At 32.5% G+C, this 15,256-nt stretch overlaps 1 protein-coding gene across 3 annotated transcripts; it reads left to right on the top strand.

The window, feature by feature from the left end:
• Positions 1–3,364: 3,364 nt before the first annotated feature.
• Positions 3,365–13,272, top strand: LOC114177457 (uncharacterized). 3 transcript variants are annotated; one of them, XM_028062797.2, is made up of 12 exons: positions 3,365–3,845; positions 5,468–5,518; positions 5,621–5,799; positions 5,930–6,012; positions 7,905–11,175; positions 11,304–11,439; positions 11,566–11,654; positions 11,753–11,985; positions 12,183–12,269; positions 12,496–12,595; positions 12,720–12,906; positions 12,993–13,272. In XM_028062797.2, the coding sequence occupies exons 5-12, from the start codon at positions 7,939–7,941 to the stop codon at positions 13,076–13,078; spliced, it is 4,155 nt and encodes a 1,384-aa protein (XP_027918598.2). In that variant the 5' UTR covers positions 3,365–3,845; positions 5,468–5,518; positions 5,621–5,799; positions 5,930–6,012; positions 7,905–7,938; the 3' UTR covers positions 13,079–13,272. The 3 variants fall into 3 exon arrangements, with proteins under 3 accessions (XP_027918598.2, XP_027918599.2, XP_027918602.2); XM_028062798.2 differs by having other exon boundaries at positions 5,599–5,799; XM_028062801.2 differs by lacking the exon at positions 5,621–5,799.
• Positions 13,273–15,256: the final 1,984 nt, after the last annotated feature.

The following is a 15,256-nucleotide window of genomic DNA, read 5'->3' as shown; positions in this document are numbered from 1 at the left end:
CATAATCAAGCCAAATTTCCCATGTCTCAATCATATACTGTTAAGATAAATTCACTTATAGCCTTGTGAAAAAAGGGGTCTCTAACATCAAATTCCATTGTAGGAATCTCCTCAAACTCTCATCGCCTAAACTTCATCATTTATATGAGTTTGTGAGTTTAGTAGAGTTATGATGACTTTACAAATTGATTTCCTACTCTATGCAATATACACAATCTAATTATACCAATAATTTCATTTCGTTGCTACTCCTCATTCATATCATATATCTACCAAATCCTCATATTTGCATGTATTGTTGTGTATTTCAACATTTTAAATCATATATTATTTAATTAAGCATCATACAATATCCACATCATCTATATACCAATTTATTTCATTGTATTGGCATGCTTTTATTCTCTTAAAACACTAACCATTCAATAGTATAATAATTCATCAATGATCATTCACATTCCAAAACATATATACAAAATATCACACTTAACATACTTGCTTAGTAAGTTTACTTACTCGCTTAGTGAGCTACTTGTGGGATGACACTCGTTCAACAACTAAATGACTTGCCCAACAAGTCAAATATTGGAACAACTAAACATGCATAGCGAGAATAGACTTGTCTATCCAAACCTCTCATGCATCAAATTCAACTCTTGCTTAACAACTCATTCCCTCGCCCAATGGCTCAAGCCTTTGGAGTTGATTTAATCAAGCTCACCCAGTGAGTGAATGATCCTGAGGCTCTCTGATATTAATATTTTCAAATCTCGCCCAACTAATATTTAGCTCACCCAACGAGTCTGCATAAACCAAACACAAAAATCTGCATAACAGACAATGCCTTTGACTCTAATAAGTGTTGTCATACTCTATTTATTTTAAATGACTCATTAGGACCAAAGATGTCACCCCACATATTCACACTACATTTCACAACTCAATTTTCAGTTCAACAAATTCATTTAGAAATCTTAATTTAGTCGAATTACACAATCAAACAAATCAACAATTTCACATATACTAATTCAAGAACTGTAAACTCATATCATTTTACATCAATTCAAACAAGATAAATCAAATGTTTCAAAAAAATATTAGCTTCCTTTACCTTGTTTATACAACCATTTAACTCATAGTTGTTCATTGAAACTCTATTTCTTATAAGATTCTCTACCTGCCTACACAAGAGATCCTGCATCAATTAGAGATAAGGTGAGTCTCAATGCATGTGAGTGTATTTTAGATCCCACATTGACTAGATAATTGGGTGCAAACCTCTTCTTATAAGTTGATTTTGTGAAGTTGGGTTAGGTTTAAAGTTCACTTCTCAATATAATATCAAAGTAATATGTTAGAATCTATCATAGTGAAATTTGTTGTTTGTTGGGATTATCGTTCTACTCGCTATTGGATCGCTATTGAACCACTCATTAATGTTTAGTCTCACACTAGAGATGTATATGTGTGTTGGAGATCTTACATAAACTAAAGATAAGATGAGTTTACAATATATAAGTAGGTTCAAGCCTCATCATACAAGCCCATTTGGTAATGTTGAGTTAGGCTTAGAGTTCACTTATGATTATAACCACAACTAAATAAACATTTTCTTTGAGCTATTTTTAGTCACATGTATAGATTTTAGAACCACATGTGCATCAAAATGTTAAATTAACTGAAAAATATAGCAAAATGTGAACTTACTTTGTTTGAGATTTTGATCAGTCATAAGTGTAGACCTCTCTGCCATTAAATTGTTGGTGGTCTATAATCGTCACACATACGATAAACGAGTTTAAAAGGTTACAAGCCAATTTTGTGATGTTAAATTAAGTTTAAAGTCCATTAATCATTACGATCACAACTAAACAAACTTTCTCTTTAAGCTATTTCTAGTCACATGCATAGATTTTAGAACCACGTCTGACTAAAAATAATAAATTAACTAAAAAAAATAACAAAAAATAATCTTTACTTTATTTGAGATTTTGATCTCATAAGTGTAGACTTCTCTACCAACTATTGATGGTCTATGATCACACACACTAAAGATAAACTCAGAAGATTAGATAAGAGACAACTTAAAAAATATTTATAAAGATAATAGCTTTTATAGTTTAATAATTTAGTATTGTTATTAAAATACTACGACTTTTAAATCATTTTCTAAATGATTAAAGTTTTCTAAAAAAATTCACAAGAAGTTAGAAATGAAAACATTAAAGTAAACAAATAAAAGTGTGATATTATATTTACATGTTTTATAAACAGACCATAAGGGTGTAACTTTTTTATTTTTCTAACACATTTAGAACTTATTGTATTTTAAATTGGTTTTATTTTTAGAATTATATTTAGTTACCAAAGAACTTTATAATCTTTTAGTTTATAAAATATTGTCACTCATTTGAATTAATTTTTATTTATTTATTATTATTTTTACACATGAATTAATAAATGTCATTTGATATATATTTTTTAAGTTCCAATTAAGAAACCAACGCTAAATATTCATCCCATGATTTGTTTTTTCTCAAGTTAGAATTCACTTCCTACTACCGATTGAATAATTTTTTTTAATTAATTCATAAAAATAAAGAAAGGGTTATTCATATAATTATAAATGTAAATGTATATTTACAATAGATATGAATATAATATATTCAAACATAGTTAATTTATTTATAAAAAATTATAAAATAGCATATATATATATATATTATATAATAATAAAAAAATCTTATTCATAAGTTAATAATATATTTAAATATACATTTTAATTAGCTTGTTGAAAAAAATAAGTTATAATTTAAAAATATAAAATTATTTTTTTATAAATACAAAAATTAAGTTAAAATGTAATTGATACTTCTTTGTTATTTAAGTGATAAGAATAAAATCATATTGATTTTAAATTTAATTGATTGGAATAAAATAATATTAATTTTTATTTGTAGAAAAAATTATGTGTAATGCTCATGCCACTTGTCATCCATGTATTTAAATTTTAGAAATGAAAAAAGTAAAGTAATATAAATTATAATTTATCATTCATAAAATAATAATTATATACTTTTAAATTATAAATTGTATATTTATAAATTATTCAATTAAAATATAATGAAAATAAAAACTTAAAAAAGAAAACGTAAAACTATGTTTAGAATTTGATTTTTTTAGAACATAATTTTTAGATTGGAATGGGTAAATAGTTTAGTACTGATTTGTATATTTTTTTTATAAAATTAGTTTAACATGGAATTTCTTTTTCAAAAGAAAGACAATCTAATAAAAAATGTAAAATTAAACTTATTCTAGACTCAATTCCCAATAGTCTTCTTTGAGAATTGAAATGCCCTACTTGAAGTGAATGAGAACTTGATAATATTCACCTTGCCTAACATCTCTTCATTTTACTTCTCTTCTTCACAAACAAACCCTTTTCAATCAAATTCTTTGGAATTGGGATTTCAATCCAAGTGGGTTTCTATTTTTGGTTGTTGGTTTCCAACCAGCATATCAACTGTGAGAACCCTACTTTGAAATTTCCCATATTTCATGCTATTTGTAGAAAAAGAAATGATTTTGAGAAACTTTGATGCAGCAATGTTCTTCCCTGACACCACTGCAACTAAAGCCATCAATCCTTCTTTGTGTAATTTCTCATCAGGCAAGCTGGGAATGCAAAACCTGTTGAAGATGGAGAAAAACACAATTATTTGGTATGAATTGGGAAAAATGGTTGCCGGGGTTGGAAGCTTCAGAGGAATATTGTATTTGAATCCATCAACATGTTTCCCACATTACATCCAACAACCCAGACGGCGGGCCAAACAATAGTGGTAAATTTGTTCAACTTTCATTGTTTTTTTTTTTTAACCTTTCCAAATTTTTGAAAGGTCGAGGAATGAAATTGGTCCCAAATGTCTTAAGGGAAGTCTGCTTTGTGTTGTAAGTTTTGTTTATATTTTCTGTTCTGTATTTCATTATACAAATGTTAATTATATGTTATGAACCTTGACTATTAGGAAAATCCTGCTTCTGACTAGAATGAGAGCATACATAATATATATGGGATAACTAAGGCTAAACACAGATTCTGAGAAGAGTCACCTATAATATTAGTCATCTAAAAAGTTAATAATGTTGGCTTGAATTATATATAAGTAAATATAACTCTGAACTCAAACAAATCTTGTATGATTGAAAATAGTCCTAAACTCAAATTCTAAGATTAATAATGTTGGGACAATTTTCTTTCATTTCCTAATGATATCCTGGAGAATCTATCATGCAACACATCTCCATAGGAAATGTACTAATGCAAGGGTTAAATGTGGTTTACTCAAATCCTTTTCTTGGACACACTATTGAAAACTCTATGGAGGAAATTAGTTCTTGGACTGACATATAATCTAGATTATTAATTTCTAATTACACACAATTGACTCAAAACAATATATAGTTTCTTCTAGTCTAACAGACTACTCACTTGATCATTTCACAATTTTCTTTTCCATCTATCCCTTTTACTCTTTCCACAATGAAAACTACATAGTTTTTATTTTCCTGATGCAATCAATCTATTATATTACCTCTCAATTATCACTAACCAATTTTCAATCATATAATCAAAACAAGTAGCAACTTCATAGATTATTTGAAAAGTTGATCTTTAGAGGCTACATAGATTATTTAACTACTAGGCAATTTTTTGGTAATTCTTTTACTTCTAATCTCTAGCAACTGTGAGCAGCTAGATATGCTAGAAGATATAACTAAACTTATATGAACAGGACTGTCTTAAAGGAGTTCTTCTATTTCCTTCCTTAATGAATAATTCTTTTGGCCTCATTCTGAAAAGTTTAAAAGATGTCCCATTTTTCTAATCAAATCTTAGTTTGTGTCAGTTGGAATTACATCTAATTTAGAGTATGTACAAAAAAAGGGTGTCCGGAAAAGTTCCTCTGTTTCCTATCCTTTATATCAATAACAATTTTTAAGGGACAAAAATGGGGCAAAGCTTGAAAAGAAGGACCTCATTTTGATCAAATTGCAAGTGATGTTACCTTGGTTGCACTTTATCCGATAAAATGCTAAAACATAGCTTAAGAGTTAGAATATTTATCTGCAAGTTTCCCCTGCGCATCAAATTGTAAGTTTGTTTTACAATTTTTAGCAGTCTAACTTTGTAAGAAAAAGCTATGCAACAGAACAGAATATTCTTTGTACATGGCATAATTGGTTACATATTTTTCTTATCTAATCCAGGGCGATAAAAATACATCTTATAACATATCTGCAAACGGCAGTATAATTAATGATTGTTTTAGACAATAAATGTGTGAAACGCATTTGACAAGTGTCTAGTCAGCAAAGACAAGGACCACATTGTCCCAGTTGGCATTTTGACATTATTAAGATTTTTTTGGTGCTTTACAATGCTATTTTCTTGACATTGTAGGGAAGTTCTATTTAACCGCAGAGTGGAAGCCCTCTTCAACATCAAGATACGGTAGGTCTACCCTTGCCTGGTACAATTATCATATGAAATCCAATTTCAATCGATTTCTCATTTTAGACACTGGTTTTCAGATCATTTTGCATTGATGTCTAGGTTTCAGACCAATTTCGCATAGCGGTCACTGGCTTTCGGACCAATTTTGCATTGCGGTCACAGGCTTTCAGATTAATTTCCCATTGTAGTCATTGACTTATTGGGCAGTTTGAATTATTCAGTGTCTCCAACTCTTGCTTCCATTATTACTTCAGATTTTCCTAATCTAGTCTCCTTTGGTATCAATTCCCCTATTCTTGTTAGAAAATGTAGCTTGAATTCTTTTATCGATTCTGATATTCACTGCATTTTTTATTATTTGAAGTTGTAGAAATGTTTCATAGATTTATATACCATTTTCTACTGCAGTGATCACTGGCGGCGCATACTTAATGAATCTATAAAAATCGCGCATCAATAATTTAGGGCTGATTTCTATACCAAAATTGAAGGTATGTTTTCTCCTTTATGGTAATTTATCCTCACAGAAATTTATACAATGGTTGATATTTGTGGAATTTAATTATCACTTTGCATGTCTGGCAAATTTGGATCTCCTTGATTGAAGTGTAGTGAATGACAACTTATGCATGCTTGTTTTATCTGGTTGATGTTCAAATGGTGAATGACAACTTATGCATGTATGCTTGTTTTGTCTGATTGATGTTCAAATGTTAAGATCTGTTTTGGTATAGATTTTACCATCAGAACTTATTTTGTGAAGTCTAGATACTCAAAATGCAAAAGAATGAGTTTTTCATGCATTTTTTGTACCAATATTTCCTGAAATGAATCCAAGTAGTATAGTATCCATTAATTTTCTTTAAAAGATTAATTTGCCTAATGCATCTCCATTTCTCCAAGGATACCAATCCAATAATTTATGGATACGACTCATAACACAGCACTGTAACTACTATAGTTTTTTAACTGTTTAATGGAAACCCAATAGTTTCTCTGATTGATAACAAATGAGTCTTCTAAAGGATGAGGTAATACTTATCCTTTTCAGATTCTATCTTCCAAAGAACATTTTTTTTTTTGGTTTTACAGATCCAAACTTCTTTTTGACATCACTAATATTTTTTATGACATCCGAACCTCAATGGGTACATTGCATATTTTTTGTCACATGTTTATAGTAAAAAAAGTATATTTTGGTATGGGCAGGGGAAATATATGGGACTATGCTTACTTGTTATGACCAAGTGTTTTCTGTGAATTGCAATCTTCATCTATTTACTACTGATATATTTATCCATTAATTAATTAATGAGCAATCAGTATTGTGAATGCTTCTTTAAAAGTATTATGCTCTTATGTTGGATATATTTAAATTTTTTGTCGATTTATTTGTTTTATCAATTTTTTAGAAAAAAAATCTTAATATCCGAATATCCATATTGCCCTCATACCTTGTTATATATGTGGACTTCCTAGAACCTTTTTGATTTTCAGATTTTCAAGCTTCTATTAATTAAACTGGCCCTCATTGTATTGGGTATTGGATTTTCTTCTCTCGTTAGCATTTCATTTCCTATTGAGTTTTTTTTTTTTTTTATTTCTTCAGTTCATAAACTTTTTACTCTTTAATGTAAATTTTTAAGATCACTGGAAGAAAGAACAAATGGTCATTGGTGTCTATTAATTATCATAATGAGCTGAGATGGAAGTTTCCGTACAACAAAGGTGGATATTTTTTTACTGTTTATTTTCTCACTCCTGATAAATCGATCAATTAGGTATGGTGATAATAGTGAATATCCCATGAGACAAAACTTGGTTAGAAAAGATTAACTACATTGGAAATCCATGAAACAACTTGATCTGCTTACAATTTATGTTCAATGTGCCATTGTCACTTGTCCTGGTCGTAAACTTGGTATGAAGAAGCAGATTATGTTTTTCAAGCAGCAATTTATCAATAACTTAATATGGAGAAAATAATATTTGTTGGTTTCCCCCATTATTATGTTGAATGAACATTTGGTCCTTCTGTCAATGTTCAGTTTTCAATGTTTTTGTGCAGATTCCGCATAACATACATCCTGTGTAAAGTTTTTACTTTTTATAGATTACTATATTACAGATAATTACATATTTCATCATATTTAGTTTTATGATGAATTTCTTGTTTTATTAGCGTAGAAATGAAACATAGTTATGCTGGCTTGTTAGAATAAAGTCCCTTTTTAAGTTTTGTAATTCTGTTACATATATTTTCACGCCTTAAGTTGATACTGTGGGACCATAGCTATCATTGAATAGAACCAACATGGTGTTCACCCCGAATAATTAGCTCAAGTGATCTTAAAACTGACTCATACAATTATGATAATTCAAGGTTCTGCTTTACAAACTCAACAACAAGAAGGAACATGTCATCATGCTCTCCAAGAGAGTTAGAGACTAAATTGTCACAATCAAGTACGGATTTGATTGCAAGAGGAGGACAGGATGGTGGAAATACAATATCATGCTCTGAAAGAGCAGTGGAAGCTGAAACAGTGGACGTTGCTGTGAATTTGAGTGCAAGTCATGGACAAGGTGAAACCATACCATTAGGCACTCCAATAGCAATGGAAGCTAAAATGATTGTCTCAGACGAGGATTTTAATGCTGGAAACACCACATTAAGCGCCCCAAGTGCAATGGAAACTGTGAATGTTGAGACAAGTGGAGGGTTGAATACAAGACATGGACAGGGTTGTGAACAAGATGAAACCATAAAATTAGGCACTCCAAATGAAATCGAGACGAAAATGATAGTCTTAAGTGAGGATTTGACTGTTGGAAAGACCTCATTAAGCACTCCAAGAGCAATAGAGATTGTAACTGTTGAGTCAAGTGTGGACATGATTGCTGGAAAGACAACCTCATGCACCACTCCGAGAGCAGTGGAGATGGAATTGGTGGATGCAGGTGGAGATTCAGTTGCAGAACAAAATCAGGATCATGGACAAGGCAACGAGACAAAATTCAGCATTTCAAAGGAAAAAGAGACAGAAACAGTGGTCTTAAGGGCTGATTTGATGGCAACGCTTAAGCCAATCTTTGGAGAAGCTGGAAACAGAACATCAGGCACTCCAATAGCAATGGAAGCTAAAATGATTGTCTCAGACGAGGATTTTAATGCTGGAAACACCACATTAAGCGCCCCAAGTGCAATGGAAACTGTGAATGTTGAGACAAGTGGAGGGTTGAATACAAGACATGGACAGGGTTGTGAACAAGATGAAACCATAAAATTAGGCACTCCAAATGAAATCGAGACGAAAATGATAGTCTTAAGTGAGGATTTGACTGTTGGAAAGACCTCATTAAGCACTCCAAGAGCAATAGAGATTGTAACTGTTGAGTCAAGTGTGGACATGATTGCTGGAAAGACAACCTCATGCACCACTCCGAGAGCAGTGGAGATGGAATTGGTGGATGCAGGTGGAGATTCAGTTGCAGAACAAAATCAGGATCATGGACAAGGCAACGAGACAAAATTCAGCATTTCAAAGGAAAAAGAGACAGAAACAGTGGTCTTAAGGGCTGATTTGATGGCAACGCTTAAGCCAATCTTTGGAGAAGCTGGAAACAGAACATCAGGCACTCCAATAGCAATGGAAGCTAAAATGATTGTCTCAGACGAGGATTTTAATGCTGGAAACACCACATTAAGCGCTCCAAGTGCAATGGAAACTGTGAATGTTGAGTCAAGTGGAGGGTTGAATACAAGACATGGACAGGGTTGTGAACAAGATGAAACCATAAAATTAGGCACTCCAAATGAAATCGAGACCAAAATGATAGTCTTAAGTGAGGATTTGACTGTTGGAAAGACCTCATTAAGCACTCCAAGAGCAATAGAGATTGTAACTGTTGAGTCAAGTGTGGACATGATTGCTGGAAAGACAACCTCATGCACCACTCCGAGAGCAGTGGAGTTGGAATTGGTGGATGCAGGTGGAGATTCAGTTGCAGAACAAAATCAGGATCATGGACAAGGCAACGAGACAAAATTCAGCATTTCAAAGGAAAAAGAGACGGAAACAGTGGTCTTTGGGGCTGATTTGATGGCAACGCTTAAGCCAATCTTTGGAGAAGCTGGAAACAGAACATCAGGCACTCCAATAGCAATGGAAGCTAAAATGATTGTCTCAGACGAGGATTTTAATGCTGGAAACACCACATTAAGCGCTCCAAGTGCAATGGAAACTGTGAATGTTGAGTCAAGTGGAGGGTTGAATACAAGACATGGACAGGGTTGTGAACAAGATGAAACCATAAAATTAGGCACTCCAAATGAAATCGAGACCAAAATGATAGTCTTAAGTGAGGATTTGACTGTTGGAAAGACCTCATTAAGCACTCCAAGAGCAATAGAGATTGTAACTGTTGAGTCAAGTGTGGACATGATTGCTGGAAAGACAACCTCATGCACCACTCCGAGAGCAGTGGAGTTGGAATTGGTGGATGCAGGTGGAGATTCAGTTGCAGAACAAAATCAGGATCATGGACAAGGCAACGAGACAAAATTCAGCATTTCAAAGGAAAAAGAGACGGAAACAGTGGTCTTTGGGGCTGATTTGATGGCAACGCTTAAGCCAATCTTTGGAGAAGCTGGAAACAGAACATCAGGCACTCCAAGAGCAGTGAAGAATGAAATGGTTGAGACAAACATGGAGTCAATTACTAGATGCAAAAGGGTTTGTGAACGAGCTGGAATAGAAAAAGGTCCATCATCACCTGAAGGAAAAGCTACAGACAAGAAAAGAGATTCACCTTTTCCTGAAAGAGCAAGGTCATCTAAACGAGGTGGTAGAAGAGGCATGCAGGGTACGTGGAACCAACCTACTCAGAAGAGGGCAAGAATAGGAGAAAAAAACAAGGAAATTTGTGATCCTGGACCAACCTCAATAATGGAAGAAGGTCCGTTATCATCACCTGAAAGACAAGCAGCAAACAACAAAAGAGGTTCGCGTTTGCTTGAAAGAGTTAGGTCATGTAAACGAGGCACGAAAAGGGGCATGCAGGGTACGTCAAGCCAGCCTACTCGGAAGAGGGTGAGAATAGTAGAACAAAACAAAGAAGTTAATAATCCTGGACCAAGCTCAATAATGGAAAATAGTCCATCATCACTTAAAAGACAAACAGCAAACAAGAGAAGAGATTCACCTTCATCTGATAGAGTAAGGTCATGTAAGAAAACCACTTTTCTATGGTTGATAGACTCTAAGATTATTAAGGAAGATGAACCAGTAAGCTATAGGAGTGCTACAATTAAAAAGGCATTAGCAGGAAGGATTACTAGGGGTGGAATTCTCTGCAGCTGTTGCCAGGAGGAGATATCAATGTGGACCTTTGAGAACCATGCTGGAAGTACTCTTAAACAGCCCTATAAACATATTTACATTCACAGAAAACGCCAAACCCTCCGAAAATGCTTGATTGATGTTTGGCAACATGCCCGGGAACAAAAGCGTCGCGGAATGCATTTGTATGTGCCGAAAGAAACTGATGCAGACCAAAATGATGATGTTTGTTCAGTCTGTGGTGATGGGGGAGACTTAATCTGTTGTGACAGGTGTCCTTCCGCATATCATCTATCTTGCATGAATATAGAGGTAATCAAATTAATTTTACTTTCCTTTCTGAAAAGGATCTGTTCATATTACATAGAAGCAATCCTTCAGGTGTAGATATATTTGATGCTCTACATAAATATTGTAAATACTTTCCTTTTAAACTGCAGACGGTTCCCCAAAATGATTGGTTTTGTCCATATTGTGTATGCAAACACTGTGGGCTGGTTGTGGACCTGGTTGTCGAGAAAAAAAGATACTATGAGAAAAAAGAAGGCTTCAAGTGCTCCCAATGTGATAAAAAGTGTAAAATTTCTTGTTGTCCGTTTAGCTTTGTTTACTTTTATATCCTTTTCTGTTGAAAGTGGGTTGCTTTCCTATCGAGCATTTGGTTTGCTGAAACCCCCTCAATGCATGTTTTCACATTTGTAGATCATTGGGAGTGCTTTGAAAAATATGAAAAAGAATCCTCAAAACAAATTAAACCTTCAAGATCATATTGTGGGCGAGGTTGCGAAGGGGTAGACACTCTTTCTCTTTGATTTGTTCATGAAAAATCAAATACCGAATGTTTTTTGTGTTTCCATCACATTTATAATTTTCACATGTTTTGATAAAGATATATGCGAAAATGGGAGTATATCTTGGAATCAGAAATGATTATTCAGCAAAATACTCTTGGAGGGTTATCCGCCTCATGGAGACATACAAGAATTCGGCATATATGAATCTATTCTTAGAAAACAATTCAAAGGTTGCAGTTACTTGGATGTTAATGAATGAAGCTTTTGAGAAAATAACTGACAGGAAAACAGGCATCAATGTTGTTCGAAGTATAGTTTACAGCTGCAAGTAAGCACATATATCGTATTATTCCTTTTTTTATTGCAGGACTTAGTTTTTTCAATCTCAAGGCATGCAATTCATTACTGCTGTCATCGTGTTCTTGTTATTTTGTTCATTCATTGCTTCTAATGTTATTAATTAATGTATAAGCAGTCGGGCATTAACAATTCAACCTTTTGATCCTCTGTTACATCATTATTCAGGTCAAACTTATCCAGGATTGATTTTAGCCGTTTTTATATGTTTGTTCTGGAGGAAGATGATGCGATAATTGCTGCAGCTTCTATAAGGTATTCTTTTTATGTTCATTAGTGATCTTTTCGACATTTTCAGTTATTGAGTTTGTGAAAGCTCTTTGTAAACTAAGTAACGACCCTTCTGCTCTGATGCTCTCTGCGTTTGACCAGTCAGTCACAGGCATAACTTTAGTGTTCACGGTTCACCCTGTGCCTTCCTTATGTATTTAACAAAGATTCAGATTCATATTTTTATTGATTTTTTTCTTCACGACTATAGGTTTCATGGCTCGAGGATTGCAGAAATGCCACTTATTGCAACAGAACTGGCATGCAGGGGCCAAGGAGTTTGCCAGGAATTAATGAGGGTAATTGAATCGGTAGGTGATTAACAAAATCATAAAATTTCCTGTTACATAGTCATTCAATCATTTGGTAGAGATTCATAGAAATATTTTATATGCACAATTTATAATGGTATTTGGTGTTCACTCCCCATTCCAGTTCCTGTGCAATCTTAAAGTCGAACACTTGATAATTCCATCTGCTGTGGAGACTTGTGATATGTGGAAGCGCAAGTACAACTTTACTGAGTTGAGTGAAGAGCTGAAGAAAGAAATATCCTCCTATAAAATTGTAATGTTCCCTTGTGCTGTAAGACTGTACAAGGACTTGTCAGCAAGCATAGCAGGTGAATTTTTCTCTTTCACTCTTTCTCATTCTCCTTCTCTCCTGTGCCAAGCTTCCTAACCTTTCACTTATATTCCCATTTTACAGACATTAAGAATGACCTGGAACCACAAACAGAGCATGCAGAGTTTACTGCTAGTCTTGAACATGGACTCTCTCACCAGGAAGATTAATAGATGGCAAATAGTAGGTTCATACTCTGTGCCTGATTGAAGTCCCTTCCAAAAATTATTGGTGTCTATTAAGTGCTACCTGATATTCATTATTGAACCAAGATGTATTGACGGGAGTTTTCTATGTTTTTTTCCTTGATTGGTAAATTAGACTTACTTTTGGACTAATAAGGTATATTTTAATAGGTTAAATATGTTTTTAGTCTCTAAACTTGGATGTAAAATTGAAATTTGTTTCCTTCTCAAATTTTGATATATTTTGGTTCTTAAACTTAAAAAATCAATGAGTATAGTCTTTTTCACCAAATAACATTAACTTTTTTTTGTGTGTTAAATGATGTTTTAAGATGACATCTGAGTTGAAATGTGTTAAATAATATAAACATCTCAAATGTCAGCTTGAAACGACTTTTAACACGAAACAAAAATTCATGCAATTGTTTTAAAATGATTATATTTATTTATTTTTAAAATTTAATGATCAAATTGTATCAAAGTTTGGAAAATGGACGAATTTTAATTTTGTCTCTCAGTTTAGAGACTCAACATATTTAATCGTATTTTGTTTTATATAAACATTGTTGATCAAAAGCAATATATTTGTGACTCTAATACTATATGATCGGTCTATCATTTGGAACACTAGCCCTTCATGGTTTCAGAACTTTTGACAACGTGGCCCAGGATTTAAAAATTTGCAGTTCAGTTCACTCAACTCAACCCAAGTCTCTGATATAGGATTTCAATTACAACAATGAAGTCTTATCTCATTAATGATGTAAATTACATTGGTAGCTATTGACTTTAAATTACATGATCTCTCCTTAGCTCTGCTAAAGACTAAATCTTAAGTAGTGTTATCCACTCGTTTGAGAAAAATCAGTGATAGCTGGCACATCAAAGGAAGTTGAATTCTGCACTGAGCATAAGTGAAATGCAAGAAAAAAGGATAGGAGGCACAATGAAAATGAATTTGCCTTCGTTTTTATGTCTACTCATTTTGATAATTTGGTTTCTGTAGTGTTCAACACCATCAAACATAAAGATAGGGTGACTGAAAGGAAGTTTACTTTTTTGTTCATCACACCTTCGTCTTCCTCAAATTAATTAATTCAAATTACAAACAAAAAAGTTAGGAAAAAAAAAAAGACAGTAGAATAAAGTGACGAAAACTTAAGCAAGGACAAAAATTTAAAATCATCCAAACTTGTTACCAGTAAGAGATTACTCCATGATTGAATGATTGTCTACTTTACTGGATTAATTGGTCTAACCACAATTACATTCATGATACTACTATTTTTATTGTAAGTTCTATGAAGATTAGTTTTAAATGTCACCCTCAAAACTCATTGTTATGTTATGTCTTATTCTAAAATAAATATTATTTTCTGTCAAATTAGTGTAATTTAAATTTAAATTTATTAAAATAAAATTACGTAAAAGGTAAGCTATATTTTATAAGAAAAACATTAAGGGTATGTTCTTTTGTGAGGAATGATTTGAGGGAGAATGAGATAATTGATTCGAGTTAATTTAAGAATGAAATTTATGTTGTTCTTTTGAAGGGATTTGGAGGTGATAGCGGAGTGAATTTGAGAATAACTTTTTTGAAAGTTTGTAAGGGATTTGAATGATGTGATTAATAAAAAATTTAATTTAATAGATAAAAAGTTAGATTACCTAATTGTCCTTAGTGTTAAAAATAATACAAAATGATATTTAGATAATTTGTAATTAATTTTTATTATTTTTTTCATTATGAATAAATTTATTAATAATATTTATTAATTAAAAAAACAATTATTATAATATATTTGATTTGAAAATTGTAATATTTTAATTTTCAAAATAAAGAAAAAAACTTAAACATTTGAAATGATATCATTAATAAAAAAAAGTCAATTCCAAAAAACAAATAGTGTAAAAGAAACCATGCATCAAAACAGAAGAGGATACAAGTGAAATGGATTCGGTTCTACAACTTTTGTATCAAAAAGTGAATAGATTCCATTAAAAATGGAACTGGTTCCATTCACCGGTTTTGGTTTACTAAGCTCTTTATATCTCCAACCATGCATGTTCAAAAGTGGTGGAAAGAAAGAAATAAAAATGTTGGAAAGAAGGGAAAGGGTAGAGTATTTCAGTAAAATAAGTATCACCACTCTCAAATCTCAC

This window comes from Vigna unguiculata, chromosome 3 (genome assembly GCF_037176805.1).
Source record: "Vigna unguiculata cultivar grain cowpea cultivar isolate G323 ecotype 2 chromosome 3, ASM3717680v1, whole genome shotgun sequence".
Classification (NCBI taxonomy): Eukaryota; Viridiplantae; Streptophyta; class Magnoliopsida; order Fabales; family Fabaceae; genus Vigna; species Vigna unguiculata.
The sequence above is the reverse complement of the archived record's forward strand: the minus strand, read 5'-3'. Positions and strand labels throughout refer to the sequence as shown.

Coding starts and splice junctions, on each gene's coding strand:
- LOC114177457 (XM_028062801.2), top strand. CDS start 7,939: ATGTCATCATGCTCTCCAAGAGAGTTAGAGACTAAATTGTCACAATCA. Junction 11,440..11,565: donor CTCCCAATGTGATAAAAAGT/GTAAAATTTCTT, acceptor TCACATTTGTAG/ATCATTGGGAGTGCTTTGAA. Junction 11,655..11,752: donor GTGGGCGAGGTTGCGAAGGG/GTAGACACTCTT, acceptor GTTTTGATAAAG/ATATATGCGAAAATGGGAGT.